Below are 12,500 nucleotides of genomic sequence, written 5' to 3'. Positions count from 1 at the left end.
GTGCGTGCGTGCGTGCGTCCGTGCGTGCGTGCGTCCGTGTGTGTGCGTCCGCGCATCCATGCGTGCGTGTGTGTGTGCGTGTGTGTGTGTGTGTGTGTGTGTGTGTGTGTGTGTGTGTGTGTGTGTGTGGTCAACAACAGTCAGGCTCATCCTGAGTGATCAAGCATACCACACACTGAGGATGCTCCAATGCACCCAGGGGTGTCTTCTCCGCATCAAAGATATTCATCTAGCACTGCATGGCTTAGTCTCTCAGAGGGATCACATCACACACATTACAATCACTGACAAAGTTTGTTTATAGAGGTTTGAACATAACAATTATGAGTCCATTTTTTGTTTTGTACACGTATTTAATAGTGTGTGTGTGTGTGTGTGTATGTGTGTGTGTGTGTGTGTGTGTGTGTGTGTGTGTGTGTGTGTGTGTGTGTGTGTGTGTGTGTGTGTGTGTGTGTGTGTGTGTGTGTGTGTGTGCGAGAGAGAGAGAGAGAGAGAGAGAGAGAAAGAGAGAGAGAGAGAGAGAGAGAGAGAGAGAGAGAGAGAGAGAGAGAGAGAGAGAGAGTGTGTGTGTGTGTGTGTGTGTGTGTGTGTGTGTGTGTGTGTGTGTGTGTGTGTGTGTGTGTGTGTGTGTGTGTGTGTGTGTGTGTGTGTGTGTGTGTGTGTGTGTGTGTGTGTATGTATGTGTGTGTTGGGGAGAGAGAGAGAGAGAGAGAGAGAGAGAGAGAGAGAGAGAGAGAGCAGGCAAGTCTGAGACTTTAATCTTCATGATTTGCCTAATGTTTCTCTTCAGCCAATCATCACATGTAAGATACACGATGCTAAAAGCATAAAACAGGGAGATTATCAATAGGGTCTTGCAGAGCAGAGGCATTCAGGGGCATTGAGGAAGAACAAATCTTAAAGGATAATTAGAAAGAAAGAAAGAAAGAAAGAAAGAAAGAAAGACAAAAAGAAAGACAGAAATGGATTGATTGATTGAATACTCTATAAACAGTTTGCAAAAAAGCGGAGGTGCAGCTCCATTTCCATACAAAAGGATGCCAAAAGAATAAACCCAAGAAAGCACTTCTTTGAAGTTGTTTCCATTGGGGTCCTGTGTATTCAATTCATCGAAGAAAGAAAGAAAGAAAGAAAGAAACCCTAACTGGGGAAAAGATACAGCCGTAAATGATGGGCAGTTTTCTTCTAAAAGGCAAAAAAAAGCACGGCATGTTTATGTATTTTAATAATGTTGTATAAAGGGTACGCCACAGCACACTTGCCAAAATCCAATGAAAATGCAAGCCCTCCTGCTGTTGTGTGACGTCACGCCCACTAGTACATCCGGGACACGCTCCAGTACAGTCACCAGCGTTGCCATGTCCGCTTTTTATAAGCAATTTTGGGCTTGTTTTTCTGTGAAGTTGCTGGTTGAGGGCTTGTTGTGTATAATGTTGTATTGTTGTTTAAACCACTGGTTCTCAGACATTTTCATGGAAAGGACCCCCAAATTAACTTGTATTTTTCTGCAGACCCCCCATCTGAAAATATTTTATGCCAGAGACCCCCCATACAAGATTTGTGTTGTAAAAATGTTTAAAAAAATATTCAGTATTTTCACATTTTCTTCAAGATTGTTTTTGAAAATAGCAGATCTACAAGCTCACAACGCGTTGTGAGCTTGTAGATCGCGTATGGTGCTCTAGTTCAGTGGTTCTCAACCTTTTCAGGCCGTGACCCCCCAAAATAATCATATTTGAACTGGGGACCCCCCACCCCCCTGACAAGTACTTGAAATTGTAGGAGTTGATACATTCACTTTGACTCAGTTCCCATGCAAAATAGCAGATCTACAAACTCGAGCTTGTACATCTGCTATTTTCACAACTTCTGCCTCTTTCTTATATCATTTGACAATTTGGTCAATGTTTGACCATTTTTTATAGTGTAGTTTGTTGATTACTTTTGATGCAGTAGCCTAATGGTCTTTTTACATTTTCTTCAATTTTTTTTAAAGATCTTAAATTATCACTATACTGTCATCTGGGGACCCCCCCAAATCATGTGCGGATCCCCCTGGGGGTCCCGACCCACAGGTTTAAAACCACTGCGTGCTTCTTTTGGTTTTGTTTTCATAGACCTAGTTGCTTATTTGTCTCGCAAAACCTGGCAACCCTGACTATAGCCACACATGTCAGTGAGAGCAGCTGTCAATACTCAAGACACACTCATGCATGTGAAGAAACTAGTAACGTTACAGAGTGTCTTGTGAATTAACTCCTTCAGGAAAAGATGGTAAGTTAACATTTTCTCCCACTATATTGTGTCATATGCATAGAAAAATTTCTGCAACAGTAGCCTTTTGTTGTAGGAAAACTCAGTTCACTTTGCCAAGATCGGGCTCTCTCTCTCTCTGAGGAGCTAATATGCTAACGCTAGTTAGCCAGCTAACTGCTCAGAGCAGCATTGACAGCTGGGTAAAGTTTAGCTAAATTTAGCACGACGGTAGCAACTTGCTACTAGCGTCCATTCATTTGTGTATTGACTGACTTGTCACGTTTGTGTAAAATGTCACTGCATCTTACCTGTTATTCTGAACTTGTCAGCAGCACGATAGCATGATCAGTAGCATTGCGAAGTTAATAGTCCTCTACATCAGTGGTTCTCAAACTTCTTCATGTCAAGGACCCCCAAAATGATATGAATTTGGCTGCGGACCCCCCATCTCTAACATATGTTGTGCCAGCGGCCTGAAGAAAAGATTTGAGTTAAAAATGTTCATGATATTTAAAAAAGAATAGCGTGTCACGAGCTTGTAGATCTGCTATTTTTGAATAGCCAAAGTATAAAATGTGGTTAAAATGACTGTCTGTGACACTATATTAACTATTGCTACTATTATTGCTACTACTTTTGCTGGGGACCCCACTTTGAGAACCAAATCAACCAATGCTCTACATGGTCATTTAGAGTACTTTCCTACAACCAGTCATGTATAACTTTCTTGGTCTCTTCTTGTAAGCTGTATCAAATATTGGAGACCTCTGACTGACTGTCACAGTTGTAGAGAGAGGGGACCCTGCACCCTGACACGTGTCGCAGGCAGCTCCTTGTCAGAGCAGTTGTTTGACTAAACGGACGGTGAACCCTCAACCTACTGTACATTGTGACAATTAACTTATTTTGTGTTTTTTGTTTTGAAGGCGCTGATGGGAATTCAGCTGGTGGTCAGCTTGCTGGCTGCTAGCGTAATGCAGAGGATGGCCCCACACTGCTCCTTTGCCCGCTGGCTCCTTTGCAATGGCAGGTAATAATGCCACCCAATGCCATAACATGTATTTATTGTATGGTACATACAGTATATGTTTACTTTTACATTGCACTGCTTGTATGACATCTGTTGTTTTTCCTTCCAGTTTGTTCCGCTTCAAACACCCATCAGAAGGAGAGCTGTGTGCGCTGGCAGGGAAGCAGATGCCTAAACCCAACAAGAGAGACAGGTGTGAGCCGGGGGAAGGGCCCGATTTTTTAAAGGACTGGGGAGGGGAGAGGGGAGACCATTTGTTGTTATTCCTGTGGGGGAAATTCAGTTTCAGCTTCACCCAGCTGATGGCTGCTCACATGTACATGATGAGTACTCTGGGGTAGCGGTTAGGGGTTAAGTGTCTTGCTCAGTGACACCACCCAGTCGGTAGAGCTCTCGCCTTTTGGACCACAAGGTCATGGGTTCGATCCCGGACACCACTAACTCAGCGTATGAGTAGCACAACTTGGGTACAGCACAAGACGTGGCGCTCCACCTCAGCAGCTGATGGTAGGTGTGGCGCTCCACCTCAGCAGCTGATGGTAGGTGTGGCGCTCCATCTCAGCAGCTGATGGTAGGTGTGACACTCCACCTCAGCAGCTGATGGTAGGTGTGGCGCTCCACCTCAGCAGCTGATGGTAGGCGTGGCGCTCCACCTCAGCAGCTGATGGTAGGCGTGGCGCTCCACCTCAGCAGCTGATGGTAGGTGTGGCGCTCCACCTCAGCAATCCATCTCCCAGGGGTCTAGTGCATTGTAACGGGGACAGACTCCTTCGTTATCGGCTGATACCGACAATAAGCCTCTCCCGACCTTCTTTACTTATACTTAGTGACACTTGGACACATAGCTGGGGCTGGGACGCGTACCGGCGGGGACCTTCTGTTTCCCAGACGGCCTCTACCCATTCAGCTATTGCTGCCTCTGGGATAAATTGTAGTGCTTCCTATGACATTTTGTCAATTTAAAGCAAGTTTGTGTATACTGTGAGTAAAATGTAGACTAGTCTGATTGTTGTTATGTTTTAGTTTTTTGTTGTTATGTTTTTCCATTTAAGGAGGTTGCTGTTTTTTCCTTACTGTCCAACTTATGTGTTTTTACGTTACTCTCCTATTGTCCTTTCCAGGAGACAGAATGGGGAAAAAGCGCCACTCACAGTGCCTAAAGACATCGACCTTCAGCTGGAGAAGGCTCCAGTTAATGTCCTTGACGCTCTAGGTAAAGTAAATACAACTTATCCTACGCTACTTGTCTGTACACAGTCAGTACAGTACAGTGTAGGTTTAATGACAGCCATGTTTAAACCAGCAATTAAACAAATATGAAGACTGGATATGGTGCACAGACTGAAAGCAAATGCAGTAAGTTAGTGTTCTTGTGGTAGGTTGGCCCTTTTCATTACGCCCAGCTTTTTAGTCGGTTTGTGCCAGCTGTACCGATAATGCCGTTGTGTGCCGATAAATATTAATGTCATTATCCTCAATATAATGTGACTCAAATAAAGTATAAGAAATGCAGAGAAACATGACCCGTTTTCCCCTGAGGAACTTGGGCTTGTGCAGAAATATTGGTCTCTGTGACAAATTGAGACATAAACTCACATAAATTGTTCATGTTGGGTCCTTACTTTGAATTCTGAATGATTCCTTCTAACCTGCCTTATCGAGTAAAAGTATGTTTCTTTCTGATTACATTTTCCTTCCATATCCACAATGACTTCACTATATGTCCTACGTAAAAATAGATTTAATTTACTTTGGTCACCAGATATTCATTACTCATTTTATTTTACTTTCTTTCTTCCAGTGTTGCGTTTCTTTCTGGAGTACCAGTGGCTGATAGACTTTTCAGTCTATGCAGTTGGCGTCTTCCTATTCACTGAGGGTTACTACAGTGTTGTGGATGCCAGCAAAGAGGTCAATATAGGAGCCATCTGGTGTGTCCTGTGTGTTCTGTTTGGTCTGTATCCTTTAAAGTTCCTGCAAAGCAGAACATCAGTGGGGGAAAATGATCACATAGTGGTTGACGCAGTGTAATGTATAACCCTTGTCTTAATACTTTAACACCCCCCCCCACACACACACACACAAAATAATTACTATATGATTATAACAGGACCATTGTCCTTGTTTTCATGTATGCGTTCATAGGACACACCCCTTACCATGGATGCTTCCTGTATTAATCAGAGCCTTCATATTTCAACGTTGCATCGAACAAAATTAACGCTTGGAAAATTTGGATTTTCCAACATGCGCATGCAGGAGGTTGTACCTGTATCAACATGTCGATGGTGGCAGTTGTTTTACTTGTCATGTAGCGTCTTTAATTTAGTAATATGTTTAATCATAGGGCCCACACATGATCACATTTTCCCAGTGATCCCCTAAAATTTTATAAAATGTTCTCCAAATTTAGATACATCATGAAATCTTTAAGCCATACAGATGCTTTAGGGGCCAGTGTTGATTTCCACTCCAATAACATCCATCCAGCTAATAAAGATGCAAAGGCAAGACTCTGCTTTATACCCCTCCCAATAAATTGGTGATCTAATGAAACTCCAAACAGGGAAATCCAACATTCTAAACCTGAGTTGTATTACTCTAATAACAAGGTCTATATATTTATAGACACATATTAGAAACTTGCACAAATTACTTTAATTCCTGTGGGGCTCTGATCAATGAGGTTCTATCAATGGGGTCATGTTGTCTGGATTAATTACAAGTATAGAGCTACTTGTTTTTTGCTCCCTTGGTTTCCCTTAACCTCCCATCTTCAGGAGGACCCTGCACACGCTGATGAGCCACTACTTCCGCTCTGACGAGGGTGGGGAGCGCTCGGTGTGCCTTGCCTTTGGCTTCCTCTCTCTGCTTGTGGCCATGCTGGTGCTGGTGGTCAGAGAGGACTACCTGGAGTTTGGCCTGGAACCAGGCTTTGCCAACCTCTTTGACAACTTGGAAGTCTTTGCCAAACAGCACGGCTATGGCTACTGGTCGTAAGTGTCTCTTAATATATCATATATGTAACGTCCCATTATTAATCATGCACAAATATTTGGTAATGATCCTAGACATGAAAGTTCTGCAAAGATTGTTATTAAGTTCAAGTTGTAAAAATTATAATGTTGATTTCCATTCGCTGTTGGTTTTGTCTCCCACTAGAGTCCCAGTAACGAAGCTGACGGTAAAGCTGGGTATTGCTGCATTCTGTGGTTACATTGGTGCTCTCCTAGCCTTTCCTGGACTGCGAGTGGCTCAGACCCATCTAGATGCTGTCCAGATGAACGCGGACCGCCCTCTCATACAGTAAGTACAAGAAGCATCAAGCATAGCGTCGAACCAACAATAAGTCTAATGAAAGGTAATATCATTGACCTCTCGTGAAAACATTACCTTACCCCAGTATTTTTCTCTGTGAAGAATAAGTTAACATTTTGAACTAGATAAAATGACACATTTTGTTTGTTAGTAACACTCATTTTGTTTCCTACAGGATGCTGTTACATTTGAGTTTCCTATCTCCCATCATTGTGCTGCTTCTATGGGTCAAGCCCCTAGCTAGGGACTTTCTGGCTAATGCACCTATGGGGAAGACCTCTATCACACTGTAAGTGAAAGTAAAAGCCCGAACACTACCATATAGTTCGTTTGCTAGGTACACTTGAATTGACCCCCTTGTACCTATTCTTTCAGTGTGCCGAGTGAAGTATTTGACAGTATGCGTCTATGGATCATAGTAGCACTATGCATACTGCGGCTAGCACTGACCCGCTACCACATGCAGGCCTACCTCAATCTGTCCCAAAAGTGGGTGGAACAGATGAAAAAGGAGGCAGGTCGCATCGCTGCAATTGACATCCAAAGAAAGGTAAGATTACAGCTTAGCCTACAACCCTTCCTGCTCACTTAGATCAGCTAACACAGGATTGCTTTTCGAGCCTTCCCTAAAACACCCTGGACAACGGCCCACACGTCCTCGACTCTTCTCCCTCCTGGCTCCCAAACTGTAATAAAACTCCCCGTTGCAGTCAGAACTGCAGACTCGCTCCCAATTTTCCGCTGTAATCTGAAGACTCACCTCTTCAGACTCCACCTCACCCCTTAGCACTTCATTCTCCCTGTACCCCTTCTTGCCACTTTTTATTTTGATTGATACTAGCTATTGACCAAGATTTCTACTATGCAGACATAACTGGGTCACTTTTTCTACTGTAGGTTTTTCTCAACCACAAATGTTAAGAATGTGATCAGTGGTTCTCAACCTTATTGCATAGCCTAACCCTGTGGTATCCATGCCACTCCAAAACAAATTGTATACTCCGTTTGCATGCCTGTACTGTATTTAATATTGATAATTTACTGATAGTATCCGGATCGGATCTTCATATTTTCCTAGATAATTCTCCAGCACAGTGCACACTTAAAAGTACATTAATGGCAAGCCTGGGCTTCAACCGCCCTAAATTCTCACATCGCCCCTTCACTTTCTTCTCTAATTTTAATATAAGACTAGAGGTTCGGGCCAATTTTAATATAAGATAAGATGCTATCCGAATATATGTTAATATATGTTTTATTTAGATTTGTTTTTCTTTGACCACAAATGCTAAGAACATTATTTACATACCATGTTGTTTAGACAGATGCTAGGTTAATGTTTGCCTGGTGTCCTATTTAGTTTTTGAAGCACCAAATTGTTTTCTTTGCACTCTATTCACATGACCATTTGCCCTGTTGTTTGTTGATGCCATTTGTTCTGATCTCACGCTTTTGGGTCTTCTGTATAAGAGCATCTGTTAAATGGCCAAAATGATTTAATGAATTGAAATTGAATTGAAATCCAGTACTGGTTATTCAGGTCCCTTATTTTATTAGCATTGCTACAAAATTATATGGTTCCAGTTTACATTTGTAATCGCGTTGCTGTTTTTAAAAGCAGTTTTTAAAAGCAGTTTTCAACTATTTGACAAGTAGCATGGTATGATAAAAATGGAACCATTACTAATTCAATTTAGGTGCATTATGTCGTATAGATTAGACATTTTCAAATCTAACATTATACCACTTCACATGTCTGTAAATAAAATCTCCAGACATCGCTGTCTTGTGTTAGTTTTGATGTTAATTTTGGTGCAAGATTTGCAGTTACTTTGCAGAGGCAATTCTAGACTTAACTTACTAGTTTTGCATACAAAAAAATACATTTAACCATGTTTGTAGTGTAATAATGTATAAATATACAATACATCTTAATCGAATAGAGTTGGACGTACACAAACGTCATCACTGAGCAGTAGGAAAGGCTGATAAAAGCTGTTTGAGTGATTATTTGTTATTACTTATCTTTGCAGGTGACACGTGTGTTCTGCTACCTGTCAGTCGTCACTCTGCAGTACCTGGTTCCTGTTATGCTCATCCTCTTCACAACGTTATCTCTCAAGGCTCTAGGTAAGCAAAGATTACCAACTCACACACACTGTTGCACTAGTATGCATATATGCTCACTTACAGTAACTTTCAAAACATAAAGGCTTGATTTGACGAGTGGTGACTTCACTTCCAGGTGACTTCTCCTGGGCAGTGCGTGCCGCGGAGACCCCCGGGGTGACCCCTGCGTTGATAATGCCTACACCTGCGCCAGTGTTGCCCATCGGTGTGGATGAGGACGAAGAAGGTGTGGACTACATGGAGGAGGACGTCCAGGCCACAGTAGCCCGCCTTACAGAGGCCTTCGGTGCACTGCGCTCCGTCCTCACCCCCCTCTTCTTCAGAGGCATGTTCGCCTTCCTTACCTGGTGGGTGGCAGCGTGCCAGGTCATCAGCTCTCTGTTCGGCATCTATTTCCATCAGTACCTCATGCAGAACTAACTTAAGAGAGACAAACTACACTACCCACAAAGCAACACCAGCCCCAGCCTCTTGTTAGCCAGTTGTATGTCTGCAGGCGATGAGGGAGACATTACAGCTAAACACACAATAACCAGACAGAAGGGATCCCTGTGGGTTTCTCCCATATTAGTTTTGGCTGTAACAAACATGTCTAAGCTAACAGGCAAGGACTTGAAGGTGGACAGGTGATAGGCTCTGTCGTGTTGATTCCTTACTACCTTTCTGCCCATTAGGCTGTGTGAGACCAGCAGGCTACTGGTTTGTCTGTCTGTCACTGAGGTCAGTAAGCAGGGTGCACTAAGGGAATTGGACTGCTGTCATGACATTTTTCTGCAGTGTATCAAATATACCTATGCCAATGTTTGTTCGTAACACAGAACATTTCTTAATGCTGCAAGTAAGGTTGCATTTGGTAGAAAAGTAGATACCACTATGAACCTGTTTAGTTCTGTTGTTTTTTTTTTTGTGAGGGATTCCTGGTCCCAATACGAAACCGATTTAAAGAGTGCTCAATGCTTATTGTTTTTACGTTCTGCTGTACTGTACTGAGGGCAAAGTAGGAGTGATCAGATCCAGCCTATTTAGTGTTAACACAGTTGACTGTGAATCAACTGTGGCGGTCATTAAGAGTAAATTATTTTTATGTTAAACTGAGGACTGGAGGTGTTACTGTTATTGAATCATGAAAGCTTATTAATAAACAATTCTTAAGTGCCTGGGAACTCACGGATATTAAGTCGAAGATATCCCCAATTTCCTCCATCTGTGTTTTAGAATGGAGTTGCAGACATCTTCTACTGAACAGGTAAACACACTCCAGACATGTGCTCACTACTGTAACATTTTGTGTGCAGTGTCCCCTTGTCTATTAGGTACATCATTTTGAAATTCTGATGTTCATTTTGCCAAACTACTATAAATTAGACAAAGTAAAACACAAGTTTAAGTTATAGGGTCTACAGTGGATTGCAGGGGAGTCGGTGGTTATATTTATTTATAATGCGTTGCTTCAAATAACACTTAATTTAAAATGATTTGTGTGTTCCATTTGCATTAGATTTTTGTGTTTATTCTTGTTGATTATGTTTTAAAATCATGTTATACTGTGACGTTCATATGAAGATGCTGAAATATTTTTAAATGCATGGTGTGCAAGCTTTAGGGTGTAACCCAAGTGTATTTGTTTGACTTAATAAAACTTATTTTAAATTTCTTTGGATCAAATTGATTTAATGTATAAAAGATTACGGTATAATTTCGCATTAATATGTTTCTCACTGCTGTCTTCTGTCAAGGAGCGTGGGAGATGCGGCTGATTAAAGATGTTTGTCCTTTGAGTGTCGGTACGGTGACAAGTCATCATGCATGACAATAGTGTCTCGCCAGTTACTGGGTTCTGAACTCTGACCCCAGCCTCCTGAGAAGATAATTCTTTAATCACTAATAATTACTATGAACTTGGTGCCCCATAAAAGTCTCGAAAGAGGTTTGTGTACATCTAACTCGATTCTATAAGATGGTATTATGCATTTTTACACACAACAAACATGGTCAAACGTCTGCATGTGTCACTTGTGTGACAATTGATGTTTTAGGATGACGAGGGGCATTTGTTAAGTTAAAACATTCATTGATGGTATTAAATGTTGGCACAGCTCCATGTCTAATTGCAGCTAAGGAATGTGACCTTTTCTCAGAACAAGACTGGGTGGGCCCTTTGAGTGTTTACATGATTTATTGGTGATATTATTTGACTTCCACATCCAGTCAAAAACCACAAAGACTCTCGAATATAGGGAGGGACATCCACTTGCCTCTGCCTTTATGTGAATCGGCACATGGTTCACTTGAGGATATCAATACTCTTATTGAGGAAAAACTTTGAAAGGGAACCAGTTAACAACCTTGAGATCTCACACATGATCGCACATATGACAGTTCTTTTTTTTATTTCCTTCTTTTGGAGTCTCATAAGCTAAATGAGAAACCTGTAACATATTTCCAATCAAAATATCCATTTTGTCTATTTATTTGTATCCAATCAGAGATTGTGTAGCTTTTTGATCTGTAAATCATCTACACTACCTGAACGGGTTCATGTGAGTACCATAAAGAAATGGACACACACCTGCTTACTATCTTGAGTCATTGTAGATCTTAGGTCTAGAGACAGTGTGCCCATTTTCTTTCTAGTTCTTTGCCTCTGAGCCTATGACATGTTAGGGAGAGTGTCCAGTTTAATGAAGTGGAAGGTGACTGCGTTGATATATCAATATAATCACATTAATTATGTGGATCTGAGCTGGAGGCCTGAGGCCCCCTCAGTCTGGTCTGTGGACTGCAGCAGGCCAGGCCAGACCAGGCAGACAGAAGGCTGTGGTTGCCATAGGGACAAGGATGTGTGTGTGTGTGTGTGTGTGTGTGTGTGTGTGTGTGTGTGTGTGTGTGTGTGTGTGTGTGTGTGTGTGTGTGTGTGTGTGTGGACCCAGACGTGGCATGCCCTGGTCTCAGGGGAGCAGACCAGACACGACCCCTGTGAGACTATCTTTTCATTTAAGGAGGTGGAACGTCGGACCGTGGCTGGGCTGGCCTTGGCAGTGTGGGAGTGTGGCTGATTCCGGCTATTATTCCCCACTGGTTTTCAGTTGAAATGGACAGGAAGGCAAATGCACCATGGGGTGGAATAGAAGAATGTCCTGGCAGAATTACAGTGAGACACCCAGCTGTGGAAATGAGCCCCCCCCCCCCCACACACACTGAATATATTTTTGAAGACAAAGGTCTACAGGCTTTTAAGTGGTCCATTCTTGTTCTCCCTGTTCCATGGCTACATGTTGAGAGGACTGACATGAGCAGACAGGATGATGAGAGAGGTTGTGAGTTCAAAAGAGGGTACGTGAATATGACAAATGAAAGGATACATGAAAGCTTGATGGAAACACAGAACACAGCATTTTATCTGTCTTTTAGACCAAAGACACGAGGGATCCGTGGCTTGTGAATCCCATTTTTCCACCACTGATTGTAAACTGATGTTCAAACATTGGCTGCAAAACACCAGACCAAATGAATGTACCAATCAATCTTTTTTTTATTTATTTAAAATGAGGGACACCATTAAAAATTACTTAAAAGACTCCTTGGATGAATATATATATAGTCTGATGGTATGTCAAGTAAATTTCTGCGCTTTTCAGCCTTATTGAAGCATTCAGTTAATATGTAAAAACTATAGCTTTTCAAAAATACTGTTTACATAGCATTTCATGTCTACATTTATCCATACAGTGATATAAACTGAAGCTGAAATAAAACAATTCAACAG

The 12,500-nt window shown here is 42.0% G+C and overlaps 1 protein-coding gene across 1 annotated transcript; it reads left to right on the top strand.

The window, feature by feature from the left end:
• Nucleotides 1–2,164: 2,164 nt before the first annotated feature.
• On the top strand, nucleotides 2,165–10,387 carry tmem161a (transmembrane protein 161A). Its single transcript, XM_080430844.1, has 11 exons — nucleotides 2,165–2,274; nucleotides 3,183–3,286; nucleotides 3,396–3,479; nucleotides 4,408–4,499; nucleotides 5,088–5,244; nucleotides 6,067–6,282; nucleotides 6,449–6,592; nucleotides 6,780–6,893; nucleotides 6,980–7,154; nucleotides 8,638–8,734; nucleotides 8,850–10,387. The coding sequence occupies exons 1-11, from the start codon at nucleotides 2,272–2,274 to the stop codon at nucleotides 9,152–9,154; spliced, it is 1,491 nt and encodes a 496-aa protein (XP_080286970.1). The 5' UTR covers nucleotides 2,165–2,271; the 3' UTR covers nucleotides 9,155–10,387.
• The last annotated feature ends 2,113 nt before the right edge of the window (nucleotides 10,388–12,500 follow it).

Source organism: Gymnoscopelus braueri (assembly GCF_963280865.1).
Source record: "Gymnoscopelus braueri genome assembly, chromosome: 6".
NCBI lineage: Eukaryota > Metazoa > Chordata > Actinopteri > Myctophiformes > Myctophidae > Gymnoscopelus > Gymnoscopelus braueri.
This window is presented reverse-complemented; position numbering and strand designations above follow the sequence as displayed.